Here is a 15,478-nt window from a genome sequence, read left to right on the forward strand (position 1 = left end):
CAAACTGTTGAGGTAGCCTGGTTCTGCTTCTTCACTTGGAAAAAGTCTCCTTTGCTTAAGAAACAACGTCTCTAAGCACATGTACACCTGATAGCTCAAGTATAAAGTTCAGTTTTACCCATTTGTTTTATCTCTGGGGTTATTTTGTATGTCTCCTATTTAATCTTTACTCTTTCACTGTATTACGACCACTGTGGCCATAAATGTCAATAATGGGATAATGTTTCATGCAATTTAACAGTAGCAAGGAGAGTTCTCAGTGAACTGACTCGATGCTGTCTGCTACGCAGCAATGCAACTAACTTTTCTTACATTAGCGTCGGGATACCGGGAACAACAGATCGAGAATGGCTGTAGCAGCAGAACTGCCGTATGTATTGAAATTAGAAAGGGTGTGTTTTATTGACAAGAATTCAACTTTTTTCTTGGAAAATGAAGATGTGTTATTTCTTCTTTCAAAAGTTACATAGGTTTGCTTTATATTTGTTCGCATTAGCCACCATATGCTATCGGTCATACCAGACCATAAGGCTGTATAGTAGCAAATGCCTTGGGTGTATTGGATTGAGCAAGGTTGCTAGTTTTTTGGCCACTTGGTGGCAGCAGAACTAAGTTGTAAACAAAACATTGATGTGTTATTACCAAGTTGATATGGCGAACTTCTTCTGCAAGTAGTCGCTTATTTACAAATGGAGGTTATGTTATGTTTTTGGTTTGGTGGCTTGTTTGTTTCTCAGCAGGATTGCAAAAGAACTACTGGCCCGATCGCCATGAAACTTGGTGAAGGGTGGAGCATGGGCCAAGGAGGAACCCATTTCATTTTGGAGCGGATTGGCCTCGACAGAGGTCTGCGATCTCCGAATGCTCTTCTAGTTTGGAGTTATGCTTCATGCTACCTGTCGAATGTAAGTCCAATGTTCATTCTTCTAGCTCTGTGTTTGGTCTCTACCAACTCCTGGGGGGAATATCTGGTGCTTGAGGGCCGGTAATGTACAGTGGGCTTTTTAGAGCTTTGTTTTGCTGAAAACAGTTGCCATGCTGTCACTGAAAACGATGCAATGAGAGCAGTGAGAATGAACTAAAACTGTATCCTAAGGCTACATCCACACTACTACGTTTTCATTTTAAAACAGCGTTTTAGAACAAAAAAAAATCTCCTTCCAGACGAGCTTTTTGTGAATTATGAATATTTAACTGCGCAACAGCTGCTACCATAAACAACAAGATCAGCAACAGTTGTGATTTGTTATCCATGTGGAAATGAACCACTAGTAGTCGAGGCTGATGTCGTTTGTTTTCTTTCAAGAAAAGATCATGTGACAGGGGCATAGCGAATCAGGGAGGGATACGTCCTGACTGATCAGAACCAATCAGGCAGCGAACTCGGCTGCATCATCGCTTTCAAAGGTCTCAGTTTCTGCGTGTAGAGACTAAAACCTAACCTCAGGGTTTTCAAACTAAAACAGCTTCAGCAGTGTTTTCAAACGTCTCCGTTTTAAGGGTTCTAAAACGCCAGTGTAGCGTGGACGCTAGCCATCAACGTAGCAAGAGTTATGCGTATTAAAACTAAAACGTCGTGTAGATGTAGCCTAAAGTTGTCGGACCGACAGCTAAACAACCAGCTGAAACTCGCAGAGGTGATCTGCAGATTTGGGTTATAATCCGCTTTCATATTGTCTCGTTGCTTTACATTACATTGTTACGATAAAAATATTGATTATAGCTGCTTTAACTTCACATCTTTATGAAAGCTCATTGGTCTAAGAAGGGACTCCATCAATAACCTCTTTTTATTAACTCTCAACTTATAATTCATTCCATGAGAGTTTCCGACTGGGAGTCGTCATCTGATGTCGATGATGTCACTGATGCAGTGACATCATCGCAAACATGCAACATACTCTGAGCGGGCTGGAGTCAATAGTCATCACCGTTCTGTGTCATCGTGGGGAAAGCATCTCCCACAATCGGGGGGCTGTGGGGCCCCCTAATTGCTTTATGTGATAATATGCTGCAGTGATGCGCTCTTCTGGGGGCCATGAATGTAAAGGCTCCCCCCTCCTCATCATCTCCTTTCTTCATTAACACATCACGTCAGCACCGTGCCAACAAAGGGACAATGCACAGAGGCTGGGAGCTCGAGTGCTGCACTGACGGACTAATCAAACACGTTCAAATGTTCCCATTGGGTATTATTAGTAACCCGTGATCATGTGTTTATTCCATATTCATTCATTTATCCAGGCAGGTCAATTAAGGACAGATTTTTATTCTCAATGACAGGCTGGAAGGGGGGTTCGCACGAGCAATAAGTATCATCTCAGTTATCCGATAATGATGTATGGAAATCTGTAAAAGAGTGAAGTAGCTCGGGGTAATCTGGACGGACACGTGAGGACAGTAAACGGCACAACAGATACGCATGCACAACACGGGCGCCATCAAGGCATCACATTCAATGATACTATTTATATGCTTTTATCCAGTCGAAAAAACAAATCCTCTTAAATTATTGTCTGATTGATACTGCCACACATAAGATTAATTCATCTCCTAATATGTGCAGAAAAATGTAGTGAAATTTCCAGTATGTTACAAATAAATTGAGAAAGATAGGTTCAGGGCTGCAACTAACCATTATTTTTTATTATCGTTTAATTTGAGAGTTATTATCTTTTGGTTAAACTTTTTTTTTTTTTACAAAATAGCCAAGGTCCGACTCAGGGCAAAACCAAAAAACCTCAGTACTATCACATAATAAGACAAAGACAAATAGCAAATTATCATAATTAATGTTTATCATTTAGACTCAATTGTTTTTGTTTCTTTGATGATTAACTGAGAGATTATACGACCATTTGCTTTAGCTGTTTCGAGAGAGTAGAAGAATTAAACTGAACGAGAAGAGATAAAAAAGAGAACACAACAGAGGAAGAGATAAAAAAGAGAACACAACAGAGGAAGAGATAAAAAAGAGAACACAACAGAGGAGCAGTGCAGCTTTTTAATATCACAATCACAAAACCTCATCAATCAGCCGATGAACCTGACTTTTACAAGCTCAACTAAAAGAAAAAAAACAGACATCCAGAGCCAGCCATCACCTCTCAGAGCCATTCTCATCCTCAGCACCCTCTCAGCCTAAACAAGTGGACAGCTGATTCTTCTCAGGGTGGACTGAGTTTAGACACTGGTGCAGCGAGAGACTGGAGCGTCAGGAGAGGATCCACAGCTGCTATCCAATGAAAAACACATATGGGAGGGGGGGGATGTGGCATATAATGGAAATCATAATTGTCTCTATATATTGAACAACTTTAAAGATCCCATATTATAAAAAGTGATATTTTCATGTCTTTTTATTTTATATGAAGCTTATCGAAAAGCTCAGTCCACGGAGAAAAACACAGCCCGTATTCAGAAACTGTGCCTTTAAATGAGCCGCCGGGACATCCATGCGGTTGTTACGTCACAACTATACAATATGACGGTTTCACAGTTTGAACGTGTAACCATATTAAATGTGTCCCGGTTTATTTCCGATTGCAGTGTATGTGAACGACAGCAGCTGACAGGAAGTAACGAAAGCTCCGTTGAAACGCGCTACAACGGCGCATTTCAGACAGACGGTGAGCACATGTACCTTCAGACAGACAGTATGAGAAAAATAAAGAGTTTTTTGAACATTAAAGCATGTAAACATGTTCAAATAGAAACTCAAAATACAAATACAACCCTGAAAATTAGTATGATACGTCTCCTTTAAAGGGTCACCATGCTCCCTTTAAATGATCTGGGAAGCAAGCCATGTGTGAAGTTCAAGGAAACCATGAAAGTGGAGTTGCCCCTTTTAAAAGCTTTAATGGAGGAGGAAAAAAAGCAACCAGCAGAGGGCACACTTGCTATAAAAGAGGAACAAGAGCCTCTGTGAGTAATTAGATCACCACAACTTGTTGTCTTAATGCAGTTTGTGGTGCATTAGCAAGCTGCATCATTAAGCTCGCAGGCATTGTCCCTTTAAAGCGCCATCGTTCGTGTATCTATTCATTCACGAGTCATGATGTATCTGTGTTTCAGGCGCGTGTGATGGAGACAGAAACAAAGTGTTATTTGTCACAGGACAGATACGGGACATGTGGTGTGGGTCAGGATTAATTAAACGGAGTGACGTCCAATGTGATCTGTAAATTATTGTCACGTTGGAGGCGCTGAAGAACTTCTTAAGTTTTGGCTTTGAATTGTTTTCTACCCTCCCTCCCTTTTTTTTCCTTCTTTGAGTCCGAACACATGTTGACCATCGCGCTTTCTTCCAGAGGCGGCTGCATTCTTGACCTAAAAAGTACTCACAGTTGGTTTTCATAAGCACACGGCCTGCAGAATTATTGGAAACAGGCCTTATTCTCGTTGTATTATTCAATTTCATGCATTGTAATCTTGCAGGGGGGGAAAAAATGCCCACTTTCAGATTAAACTGAGCGATTATACTGTCACCTTAAAGTCTTGTAACCTACATAAAGGACAGAACAATGCGTGTACAGTATCACCATAACTTGCATGGCACTATGAGCTCTTTTCATGAATTGTTCTGTCGCACAAAGATTCAAATCATCTTCCATTGTATGAGTGAAAAGATAGCGTGTGTGTGTGTGTGTGTGTGTGTGCGCGTGTGTGTGTGTGTGCGTGTATCTATTCTTTCAGTGTCCTTTCAAGACTCAGTGAGCTTATTTGCACATGATGAACAGACATAATGACACATAATGAACAGTCTGACACACTGAAAGAAAAGGCACCAGGCAGAAGATGTTCTTCAGGAACTGGTCAGCGTGGACGTTTCACAATAGACTCTTTATGCTGAACAGAGACTGACTGAGAAGTAATTGTCTTCTTCTGCAGTAAATAACAGCAACAGTTTGAACAAGAAATACAGGATGTGCCCGCATATTTTAAGAGTCGAGCAAGAAAGTGATGTTTATCGATAAATGCACGATGAATCATAAAGTCGCTCGCTATTATAACTTTTCTCCCATTCAGGCACTAATTTGGCTTTCTGCAGATAGAAATTATGTCAAATTACATTTGAACAATTAGAGGTTCGTAACATGCCTGAAATTATCTATGATTAGCTTGTCAGGCCGGTTTTTTTTGACGACAACTGCTTTTGAAGATCAAAGGAAACAGTTAATTGGAGATCTATCGGTGTAAAGACCGGTGCACTGTTATATGTGCAAGTGGATTGCCTATAATTCATGTGCAATACAACAGCTCATGACCAAATAGCAAATTGGAAGAGAGGTGAAGACGATCAAAACTGTTCAGGTATATATATGTATATATACAGTATATATACATATATATATACGTATATGTATACGTGGATGGATGGATGGTTGGGTATATAGATAGATACTTATTGTTTTGTATTGATATTGCAAGATGATGCAGATGATAATTGCATACACGGTTGTTGAAAACAGACAAATGAGTTAAATCATGACAATTATAGGTATAATATTTCAGAGAAAGATGAAAAACCTGATGCTAAAGAGAGAGGGTGGAAACATCGAGTGGGTATGTTAAGTGCATGGCCACATAAGGAATATTGTATAGCCTGTTGATTATATTTAAATGTATATATGGAAAATAATTGATTTATTCATACATACATATATATATGTGTAAAATACTTTAATATATATGTATACATACATATTTACAGACATATACATACATATATATATATATTATTTGTTTATATTACTTGTTTATTTATTTATTTTATTTTTAAGTAAAATATATTGTGACCTGTCGGTAAACAATTCTGAATCGGATTGAAAAATTAGCCCGGTTAAATCATGAAGCGTCCTGAAGAGGGTAGTGTTTATTTTAAGGTGGCACGGCAGCCAAAAGCGTTTCAAACTCTGCGAATAAATACAAAACGCCTCCCGGAGGGGGCACCGGGGGGTTGCAAATGTGTCCTCCGTTTCATATAAACAAGCCAACAAAACTGAATCAACTCAAAGGTTAACGCGTAACTTTAAAGATTTGTATTCCAAACAATAACTCCCCCTCTTCCTCAGACCTTCCTCCTGCTCCATGCAGAGCAGCGATGTCCGCGGTGCGTCCTTAACTGCATGCTGGCACTTCAGAGCGGGGAGCGCAACGGAGAGGGTCAGAGAGACTGGTGGGTGGGGATATAACCCTTTTGGGAGAGAGAGAGAGAGAGAGAGAGAGAGAGAGAGAGAGAGAGAGAGAGAAAAAAACTAAAAAAAATCACGTGTTTGGAGATCAAAGGAGATCCGCTTTGTAGAGGAGGAGGAGGGGGGTGAGAAAGAAAGAGGGAGAGAGAGAGGGAGGACGAGAGAGAGAGAGAGCGCGTTTGCAGGCAATGTAATTGACAAGGCTCGCAGTGGTGAAATAAACACGCTTCAGCCCAGGCTCGGCTTTTTTTTTTTATTGCCCAATTCCGCCTCTCTTTTTTTTGACGCATCGACCTGACTACGATTACCTTCACCCGATCACTTGGAATCCGTGTGAAATTATGTCCCGATCGGCGCAGATCCAGCCGGCAAGATGATGATTTTACCACGGAGAGGCTCAGATCGCGCACCCGACTCGGTGGTCCTGGTGATCTTCGTGGTGGTTGCCGCTTCTCTCGGTTCCGCTCTCGCCAAGGATACCGCCTTCGTGGAAGTGGTCCTGTTCGAGTCCAGTCCCAATGGAGATTATACGACTTACACGACTGGCTTGCAAGGACGGTTCTCCAAAGCAGGAGCCACTATCAGCGCGGAGGGGGAGATCGTTCAAGTACGTGCAAAGACACTTTTTCTACACGGGAGGAGGTGGAAGGGGGGGGTATTTTGGCGAGCAGCAGTCCCGAGCAACACTACCGGGACGCGGGGTGTACTTGTACCAAGCTGCCCTTCTTAAAACTTTTTTTCCACAGGGGCTAAAGGGGGGGTTGACATGAGTTGTATATTGCGCGCGTGTGTGTGTGTGTGTGTGTGTGTGTATGTGCGTGCGCGTGCAGGCGGTGTGAGGATGGTACTAAGCGTGCAAAGCATACGCGGTCACAAGATGGCTCCTATCTTGTGGAATTCATTCACAGGGAAAACATGCTCTCGCAGGTTATTCTGTTGACGTCTGGATGCTCACACTTGTGCGCTCGTTGCGCGTAATTCCCCTTCATCCAGGAACACGCGCATGTAGCGAGACGTTTGCGTTAAAAAAAAACTAAGTAGCAAACCGCTTCAGAGAAAGAAAAAAAAGTTTGCAAACTTTTTTTTTTTTTGTATACCGAGCAAGCTAAACGCGTTTCACAAGGCTGGTAGTAGTAGAACGTCTCGATGGGGAGTTCTAAACCCATGTGTGCTTTTTAAAATCCTAAAAGTTAGCGTGACTAGTGGAATATGTGTTGTTTTTATTGACCCGCGGTGTAAACTAACTCGCACGTCCCGCCGCCTGTAGCTGCGACTATGTAGCCCGTCATCAACACTGGCCCGTTCCTGAGGTTGCATGTTTTGTGGTTTAGGCTCACTTGTAGCTCTTTAGAAGTCTCTATGAAGACTTATGAAGCAGAATTGAGTTTTAAGTATTCATCATGGATGAAGAAGCCTCCCATGTTTTCATCCGGGGCCCCCCAAAACATGACAAGTGCACTTGGCTGGAGCTGGTCAGGCTTTGGATCAACCTCCCAGCTTTGATCTAGTGGAAGTCACTGAAATATGAAGCTCCCCCCCAGAGCCAAGTGTTTATTTGAAGTTTTATAATTCTTGCTTAATCTGCTCGGATCTGCTGCTTGAGAGGCAAGAAAAATAGTTTGGGCTCGAGTCATGTGCCAGCGATTTTATAATTTTTTTTTTTTTTAAGATTCACATTTTTTTTTAATTTCGTGACCTTTCATGATCCTGGGTTTTTGTTTCGTGATGGAGGAGGCCGCCAGCTCTCTGTGAGCGATCGGAAGCCTCTTGCATGTAAAGCTGCATTTGTGCGGCCACTATTTTAAGTTGTATCCAAACATGATGTCAGGTGTTCTATTGACTTAGTTTATTTGGATAAAGATTTGTTAGTTGAACCAACAAGTCCAGTGTCTTGTGACCGGACGCCGCTTCACTGTGAAGGTGTTTTTATTTTATGTGAGGTTAAATATAATAATATTGGAGCCGCAGAAATGAGAGTTTTTGTTTTCATTTGTCGTGTTCAAAAAAAGCCAGTAGCTGCTGAGGTGTGACCTCAGACTGAGGAAACCATTGAGTGCTGTGAAATCACTGGTCTGTGGTGGGAGGCCAGGTTACAATGCAGCCTGTGGAGCGAGAGAGAGGTGTGTGTGGGGGGTAAATGCTGCAAATACACATTTGAGTTTAATCAAGTTCACCACGTTTTCCGGTGGGCTGCATCGCAAGAAACCTCAACTGTGTGTCGCAGAATTTACTGCAGCACGTCGCCGCCGCCGCGTTTTTTCGTCTTCCTGTTTTAAAATGAGCTGGTACTGCATCCGCTGCTCCGAACGTCTGCATCAAACTGCACGCCGGCGTCTTTTTCAGAGCACATATGCAGACTCTTATTTTGGAAGAAAGATGATCAAAGGAGAAGGGAGGGGGGGGATATGCAGCAGACAAAAAAAACATGGCCCCTGTTTGTACGCAGCGATGGCCGTTCAGGCGCCACTCGGTGACCGCACAGAAATGCTCGGACCTCGGCTTTACATTGACGCACCCCATCTATTTAGGTTTGCTTTCTTTGCGAACATCGCATCTGACCACTTTAGAGGTAGCTTATATTTTGTCGGGCCATAATGAGGGGCAGTTTGTCCGGCGCGGGCGCACCGTCTTGAGTTTCTTACAACATATATTCTACCAAAGATTTATGAAAGTCGAAACTGACAATGGATGACAACCATGCGACTGGAAGAGTATAATTTTAAGTGGGGATCAAATTCCCCCTCTTGCAAATTCTATACTTTGTGAAATAACATTGCAGGAACGTGTTGGGAAATTGCTGCGGTGTTGTAACGGATATAGTTCTACACTGGAACTGGGTTGAACACAAATATTTAGGTTCCTGTGCCTCCAGTTGTCCGCAGTGACCCCCGCAACCGTTGCACTTGACGACTTTTTTTTTTTTTCTGAGCCTTCACTGAATGGGGCGCTTGATTTGGTCCGTCTGAGGTTTATGGGGCCTTCAAGTCCTCTCTGCTGCTGTTTGAACAGAGCCCTGAGGGGTTTTGCGTTACCTTGTGTGCTCAGTAGTGGCCAGACCTCAGCAGGTATGGGTTCAAATACAGGGGAAAGGGGAAGAAGGAGGAGGGAGAGGAGGGAGAGGAGGGAGGGGAGGGAAGGAGGGAGGGAGGGAGGGAGGGGGGGTCGCTTGGCAACGTTCCTGAGCAAAGACTCGACCACGATCACCGCTCAACCTCGCCGTTGCTAATTCCCTAAAGCTAACACCCGCTCAGCTCTGCCTGAAGAGTGCGAAAAGTGGCAACCGCTGCCAGGGGGCCAAAAATAATAAATTAAGTTAATTTGCTTCTCAGTTTGCTCTAAAGGGAGGGAGTTTTTTTGGGGGCGGGGGGGGGGGGGGAAGCAGCGAAGCATGACAACGCAGATCTTGCCGTAGTGCCAAACCCCAGGCTTCCCAAGCCCAGTTCCCTGATTGCTCCAGTTCAACTCCATAATAGCAAAGAAATCAATGTCTCCTTAAATCACTCTGTCAAGACGAGAGTGTGTGTGTGCGCGAGTGTATTTACATTATTGGGTCTTAACTCTGAATCTTGGCAGGTTGTCCATCCTGCCAGGTAGTTGATTGTATTCACCAGATTGAAATAGTTCCTGATCGGACAAAACAAAAAACAGCATTGTGTGTTTTGAGCCCGGAGAACTGGCGATTGGTTAATGGACTTGCATTTACATAACGCCTTTCTAGGCATTCGACCACTCAACGTCAACATTCACACACATTCCTACAGTGACTATGTTAACATGCACACACTCGTGTTGCACTATTGTTCCGAATGTGACAATTTTCCGAATTTGATTTGGCTAAGCATGTAAGCGTCGTACTCCGTTTGGATATTCTGAATTAGGCCTTATTCGTATTAAGACATGTGGTATGTGATGATATTATTCAGGTTTTGGGAGCATTCTTTGGACATGAATGTAGCTCATTTGGAATATGCGTCTCAATATGTTTTTTTTTTGTTACACACACCGCCTCTTTCCAGTTAACGACCAGCTCTGTGCGTTGTACACAAACCAACTAGCCAACGGTTTGCAAAGCTGGAGAAGGGATGCATGCCATTATGAACGACTTGGATATCAACAGGTTTTTGGATATGCGCAAGTATCACAACGCCGACCTTTTCAACAAGGTGGTTGGAGGAATGAAAGAGGGAGTGCTGTGTTCGTGCAGCCGAACAAGTCCGCCACCGGTGGGAAAACTTTGAAAATAACTCCTGGCTCCTGCCGTTCCACATTTCCGTGTTTTTAATACAAAATTGTAGAACACAACAGAGAATGGCGTCATTGGAATATACACGGCTGCATGGGAATATCGGTAGGATATCGATTTCCATTAGCCATGTAAATGGCTTATTAGGAATATCGTCTTTTCCGGAATAAGTGCAAAAACAGAATATTTGGTGCTCTGATGGCAGAGGAGTGGTGCCACCTGCACCATCAAGATCTAAACTAATGCACAGTTACACACCGATGGCACACTGAGACATGCAGACTGGGATCGAACTACGAATCTTCTCAACTCAACTTGGTTGTGCCGTTATGGTTGTCTCGCTATGCATTTATACATACTAGCTACTGGTTTTGCCTGTTAAGAGGTGCAAAGAAATCGTGCCCTGATTTGAGTCCTCCAGGTATCTGACTCCTAGACAGCCGGATGATATTGAAAGCTCTCTGCTTCCAGATGTAATCTACTTTATGGCACGGCCTTTACGATGCCGGCCACCATGTTTTTCCCGTCATAGTTGACCGCGCTCTCACACAGCTCTCCTGATAAATACACGCTGGATGCGAGCAGGAAAACGCCATTTGCTGCTCATCATTCTTTATTGTTCCCCCCCCCCCCCCTGTCGCCCAAATCGCCTTTCCTGTAGCGCGATGAGCCGCGTGAGCGCGCACATCTGCCACTGGTTTCAAGCGGGTCCCGTGCTGTCGGCATGCGAGCGAGGAAGCGGCAGCAGGGACGTGGCAGGGGCACCGAGAGGACCAGCTGGAACTCATAGTGTCGTCGGCCAGAACCGGAGGGTAAAATGTGGCTTTTGACTGCTTCCTCTCAGAGGGGACGCAGAGACGTGGGACGTCCCATCCCCTTCTCCGAATCCAGCGTCAGGAAGAAGGGGCTATAGTTTCCTGTCACCCATTAGCTGTTTCACCTTTGAACTTCATCTCCATGCACACAAAGTGCCAGCAACTATAGCCGAGGGACTTCATGGTGTGGTTCTTTGAAAATGGCTGTTTTTATGTATTTTTTTCAGACTGGATGTGCAGCGGGAAAGTGGCGGTTTTGAGCTAAGACAACGATGAGCTTAAATACTGGAGCTGCTACCTTGGAGCTGGCAAGAGTTGTGTCGCTCTGCATTTAGACTATAATGAGAGCTTTAGTGGTTTAAGGCATCCAGCGCGCTTTCTCACCACAGGCTGGAAACCCCAAGAGGCCATAATGGGCCGGGCCCAGACGGGAGGTGCCAGCGACGGGGCCACTCCCAGCGCCAAAGCAACAGTAGCAGTACACAAACGCTGGTTTAAAAGGTTAAAAGTGCTGCTCTCTACTTTTTTCCATTTATTGGCTTGGCGGTCGCAGCTGTATTTTAAGTGCTATCGTCTCTTAACCGCCACCCTGTTTCACTTTCATGTCCCAGCCAAAGTAATTTGAGGCTGCGTTTCTCCCCTTTTCGGAATAGAACAGACTAAACTGTTTTTCTCTTTCTCTTGCTTAACACCCCCCCCCACACACACACTCACCCCCCCCGCCACCACCACTCTGCTCTTTTTTTTTTTTTTTTTTTTTTGGTGCAACCAATATTTGTCATGCACCCTACAATGCATGTGTGTGACTTCAAGCGAGGATAACACCAGACTAAGGTAACATCAGTGATGTTGAAACGAGAAGAATCTGCTTAGTTTCTGAAAATGTAATTAATTCAGCAACTAATTCCATCACTATCTCCCAGTAGATTTGTAAAATCCTGAAAATGTAAGCAAATGCTAATTGAAACTGAAAGCACATAATGCCTGAAGGAGCAGGTGCATGTTGTTTTTAAAACACCTAACAGCCTGTTGGACCTTTTAAGTGCGTATCCAGACTTCTTTTAATCGGCCACGCCATCTCTTAAATCAGCTGCTCCTGTATTTCTTCTCCGGTGCCCGACTCTTATGAATGCCATTTTTAACGAAAATGCAGTGCGAGAATATGCATTACGACTTTGGTTCACTGCGAATTGTCCTTGTTGGCATGTTCCTTTTTTTTTTGTCAGATGTAAAAGCAGTTTACATGGTTCTCCAGGTTTTGGGTAAACTTTCTGTACATATTTCGTGCACGAGTCCCAATTAGTTTCCCCCTAAACAGAGCCCCTTTCCACTCCACACAAACTAATAGGGCCCCAAATTTGGAGCTAATGCTAGCTGTTTTGGCTAGCCTTGACCAAAAAATCCCCTGAAATGATTTGCAGAGTGTGCAATGAACCCATTTAAACAAATCAGTTTTATAAATTCCCATGCAAATTTTTCGGACGCAAAATCCGTGCTCGGTGAGAAACGTATCTTACTCTCGTCGTCTCCCCCAACTCCCACCCGCTGCACAGCTCCACCTGGAACAAGTGCATGTTGGTACTGGTGGCCCCTGTAGCTCTGTTAACTTCAACTGGGCCGAGTGGCTGAGCGGGTCTTTGATGTTCCGCTCCAAAAGAGTTTAGCAGTCGGCACTGGTCCTCGCTGCCGCTTCCTCTCCACCGTCCCAGCCTCTCCCAGGGGAACCCCGTTCCCCCTTGTCGCTCTCTCTCTCCTCCCGATCTGCTATTGATTATGTGTTGGAGCTCATTTGTATGAACGTCTCTGCTTTACGCATCGGGGATGAGGAAATGATAAGTCAGCTTCGCCCCGAGGCTGCTTTTTTTATTTCTAGGATGAGTGCAGGGAAATGCACCATAAGCGGATGTCACACTTACACAGGTTAAAAAAAGAAGTCATTTTTCACACAGCCATGTCTTCACTCGTAACGAGTCAAAGATGAAGAAGGGTTATTTTTTCTTGCTTTCTGAAAAAAGCCCCTGCTGTGTCTGCGTTTGATGAAACGGAGCTGAAAGGCCCAGTCCATCCCCTCAGCCCATATTTTTATCCACTGACACGGAGGGTCTGCAAAACAAAGGCGAAGGGGTCGAGGGTTATGAAATGACAATGCTCACAGTGGCTCATCCAGGCAGAGGCGTGCTTTGTTGTCGGCCAGGAATGTGCTGACTAACCGTGGAAGGCCACAACGCCAGCCTCTCCTTTTGTTGTACTTCTCTCTCTCTGTTTTTTTTTTATTTTTTTGGTCAATAGACTCTGGAAGGTAGCTGCCCTGAGAGTCCATTTCCCTCCGAGCACTACCCTTCATCTGCCTCCTCCTCCTCCTACCTCTTAATATACTCCGTCCTCTCACTTACTCGCATTTGTTTTCATGAAAAGAGAAGTCTTATCGCTGATCCGTCCCACTCGGCCAAGTTCAAGAAGACAGGGTTCAAAGTTCTTTCTTTTTGTGTACATCATTACATAATTATCAGCCCCGTGTGCCGACAAAGCATAATGTTGCCTTTTAATGGAGGAAGCTCCTGCCCTCTTGTCATTTTGATTCATGCTAATATGTTTTTAGCCCTAGTTGCAATTTCTGTTCAGAGAAGCCATTACTGGGTTTTGTGCCCTCGGCTTAATGCATCACATTAATGTTGTGAGGGTTCTCCTGTTGGGCCCTCTGTCAGAAAGCCTGCTATTTTTCATACCCCCCCCCCTCCTTGTTTTTCCAACACAACCGTGGCAAAGGTTGTGTACAGGGCTGCCAAACGGGGACAAATCCGTTTCAGGTGGAAGCTCCGACCCCATCATGTTCATCTCTGCCATAACCCTCTCGTCTTGCAACGGGTTCTAGAGGGTGTGTGTGTGTGTGTGTGTGTGTGCGTGTGTGTGTGTGTGTGTGCGCAGGTGGTTGTTCGAGTAATGAGGGAGACCCAGGCTGTAACACAATGGGGCCAGAGGTATGATGGATTGGACTTGCTTGGTCAGATGCGAACAAGCTGGAGTGTCTCCGCTTTTCTTTTCTCCCCTCTCCCTCATAGCGCTGCATGTCCTCTCGCTCCACAGTGAAGATGCATCACTGCATCCTCCTCCTCCTCTTCCTCCTCTTCCTGTTGCTGAAGATGCGCCCTAGATTTCTGAAATGAAAAATTGGCTTTCTTTTTATGACGTCCCTGCATCATGGGTATACTGAAGATATTTGGGGCACAGGGTTCTCTATTTTGCAATCTTTTTTTGTGTGTGTGTGTGTGTGTGTGTGTGTGTGCGCCCAAAAGTCGACTATCTCAAAGTTGAATATTTATTTTTGAAGGATAGCTTGTTTTTTTTGCTGCGATAAGTCAGCTGTGTCTGTAGTTGTAAGAGTAAGACCTTCGCCAATGCGTTCTGATTTAACACCAGAAACCCCAAAGGATCAGGTGTGGCTTTTCCTTTCACGAAATCTACAAATAAAGTACTTTTCACTAACATACCAAGCCAATAAAAGCTCTGTAGTGCAGCGCTGGGCTTTAATGAAGCCTCCACAGTTCTTCCTGCTCGACCCCAAGTCGGCAGCTCGGGCCATGCCGCTTCTCCTCTCCAGCCCCTGGACCCTGATCAGGGAGGGGCCTGCAGGGTAAGGGTTGGGGGGGGGTTGAATAGCTGCCGGGGGAGTCGCGCTGCGGGTGTAAACCACATGAATGTGCCGGCGGAGCAGATAGGATCAGGCGAGGCCGCGACGCTCGGTGCAGCTCCACGCGCTCACATCAAAGGCAGTGCCGAAGGGGCAGTGGAGGGGAGGGGAGAGCAAGCTGGGCCAAACTCTTCAAAGGCTTCTCTGAGCAATGCCGGCCGCTGATATGCGGAGTGCAAAACTGAATGATGATGTAATTGCAGACCTTCGAGCTAAATCCGCTCCCATGCAAATAAAGGTGGAGGTGTTCCCTTTGCCCAAGCACGGCGAGGGAAATGCTTTGCGTGTTTGCATTGAAGCTGGAGAGTTTAGGCCTGAAGGTGTTTGGTCACCTCCTGACGCTCCCTGCTAGTGCAAGGAGTTTAATTCAATGGGAAACGTTTTTTCTTCAAGTTCCTAAAGTACACAACAGGTGGAACAGAGTCGACATGGGTCTTTGTAAAGTTTATACAGTGTGTGTGTGTGTGTGTGAGAGGCATGTACTTCCCCTGTAATGCGTGTTAAACCAAGCATGACCACGGATTCATTCGAAATG

At 44.6% G+C, this 15,478-nt stretch overlaps 1 protein-coding gene across 3 annotated transcripts in view; it reads left to right on the forward strand.

The window, feature by feature from the left end:
* The first annotated feature begins 507 nt into the window (after nucleotides 1-507).
* znrf3 (zinc and ring finger 3) overlaps nucleotides 508-15,478 on the forward strand; it is a 67,905-nt gene continuing 52,934 nt past the window's right edge. For 2 of the 3 annotated variants that reach the window (XM_031848903.1, XM_031848904.1), the window contains exon 1: nucleotides 6,248-6,804. In XM_031848903.1, coding sequence (XP_031704763.1) covers nucleotides 6,571-6,804 — 234 coding nt within the window. In that variant the 5' untranslated portion in view covers nucleotides 6,248-6,570. Of the gene's footprint in view, nucleotides 906-6,247; nucleotides 6,805-15,478 lie in introns of those variants that run through there. The other variant, XM_031848905.1, reaches the window with a different exon arrangement.

This window comes from Anarrhichthys ocellatus, unplaced genomic scaffold, assembly GCF_004355925.1.
Source record: "Anarrhichthys ocellatus isolate YVR2014 unplaced genomic scaffold, GSC_Weel_1.0 scaffold9, whole genome shotgun sequence".
Lineage (NCBI taxonomy): Eukaryota > Metazoa > Chordata > Actinopteri > Perciformes > Anarhichadidae > Anarrhichthys > Anarrhichthys ocellatus.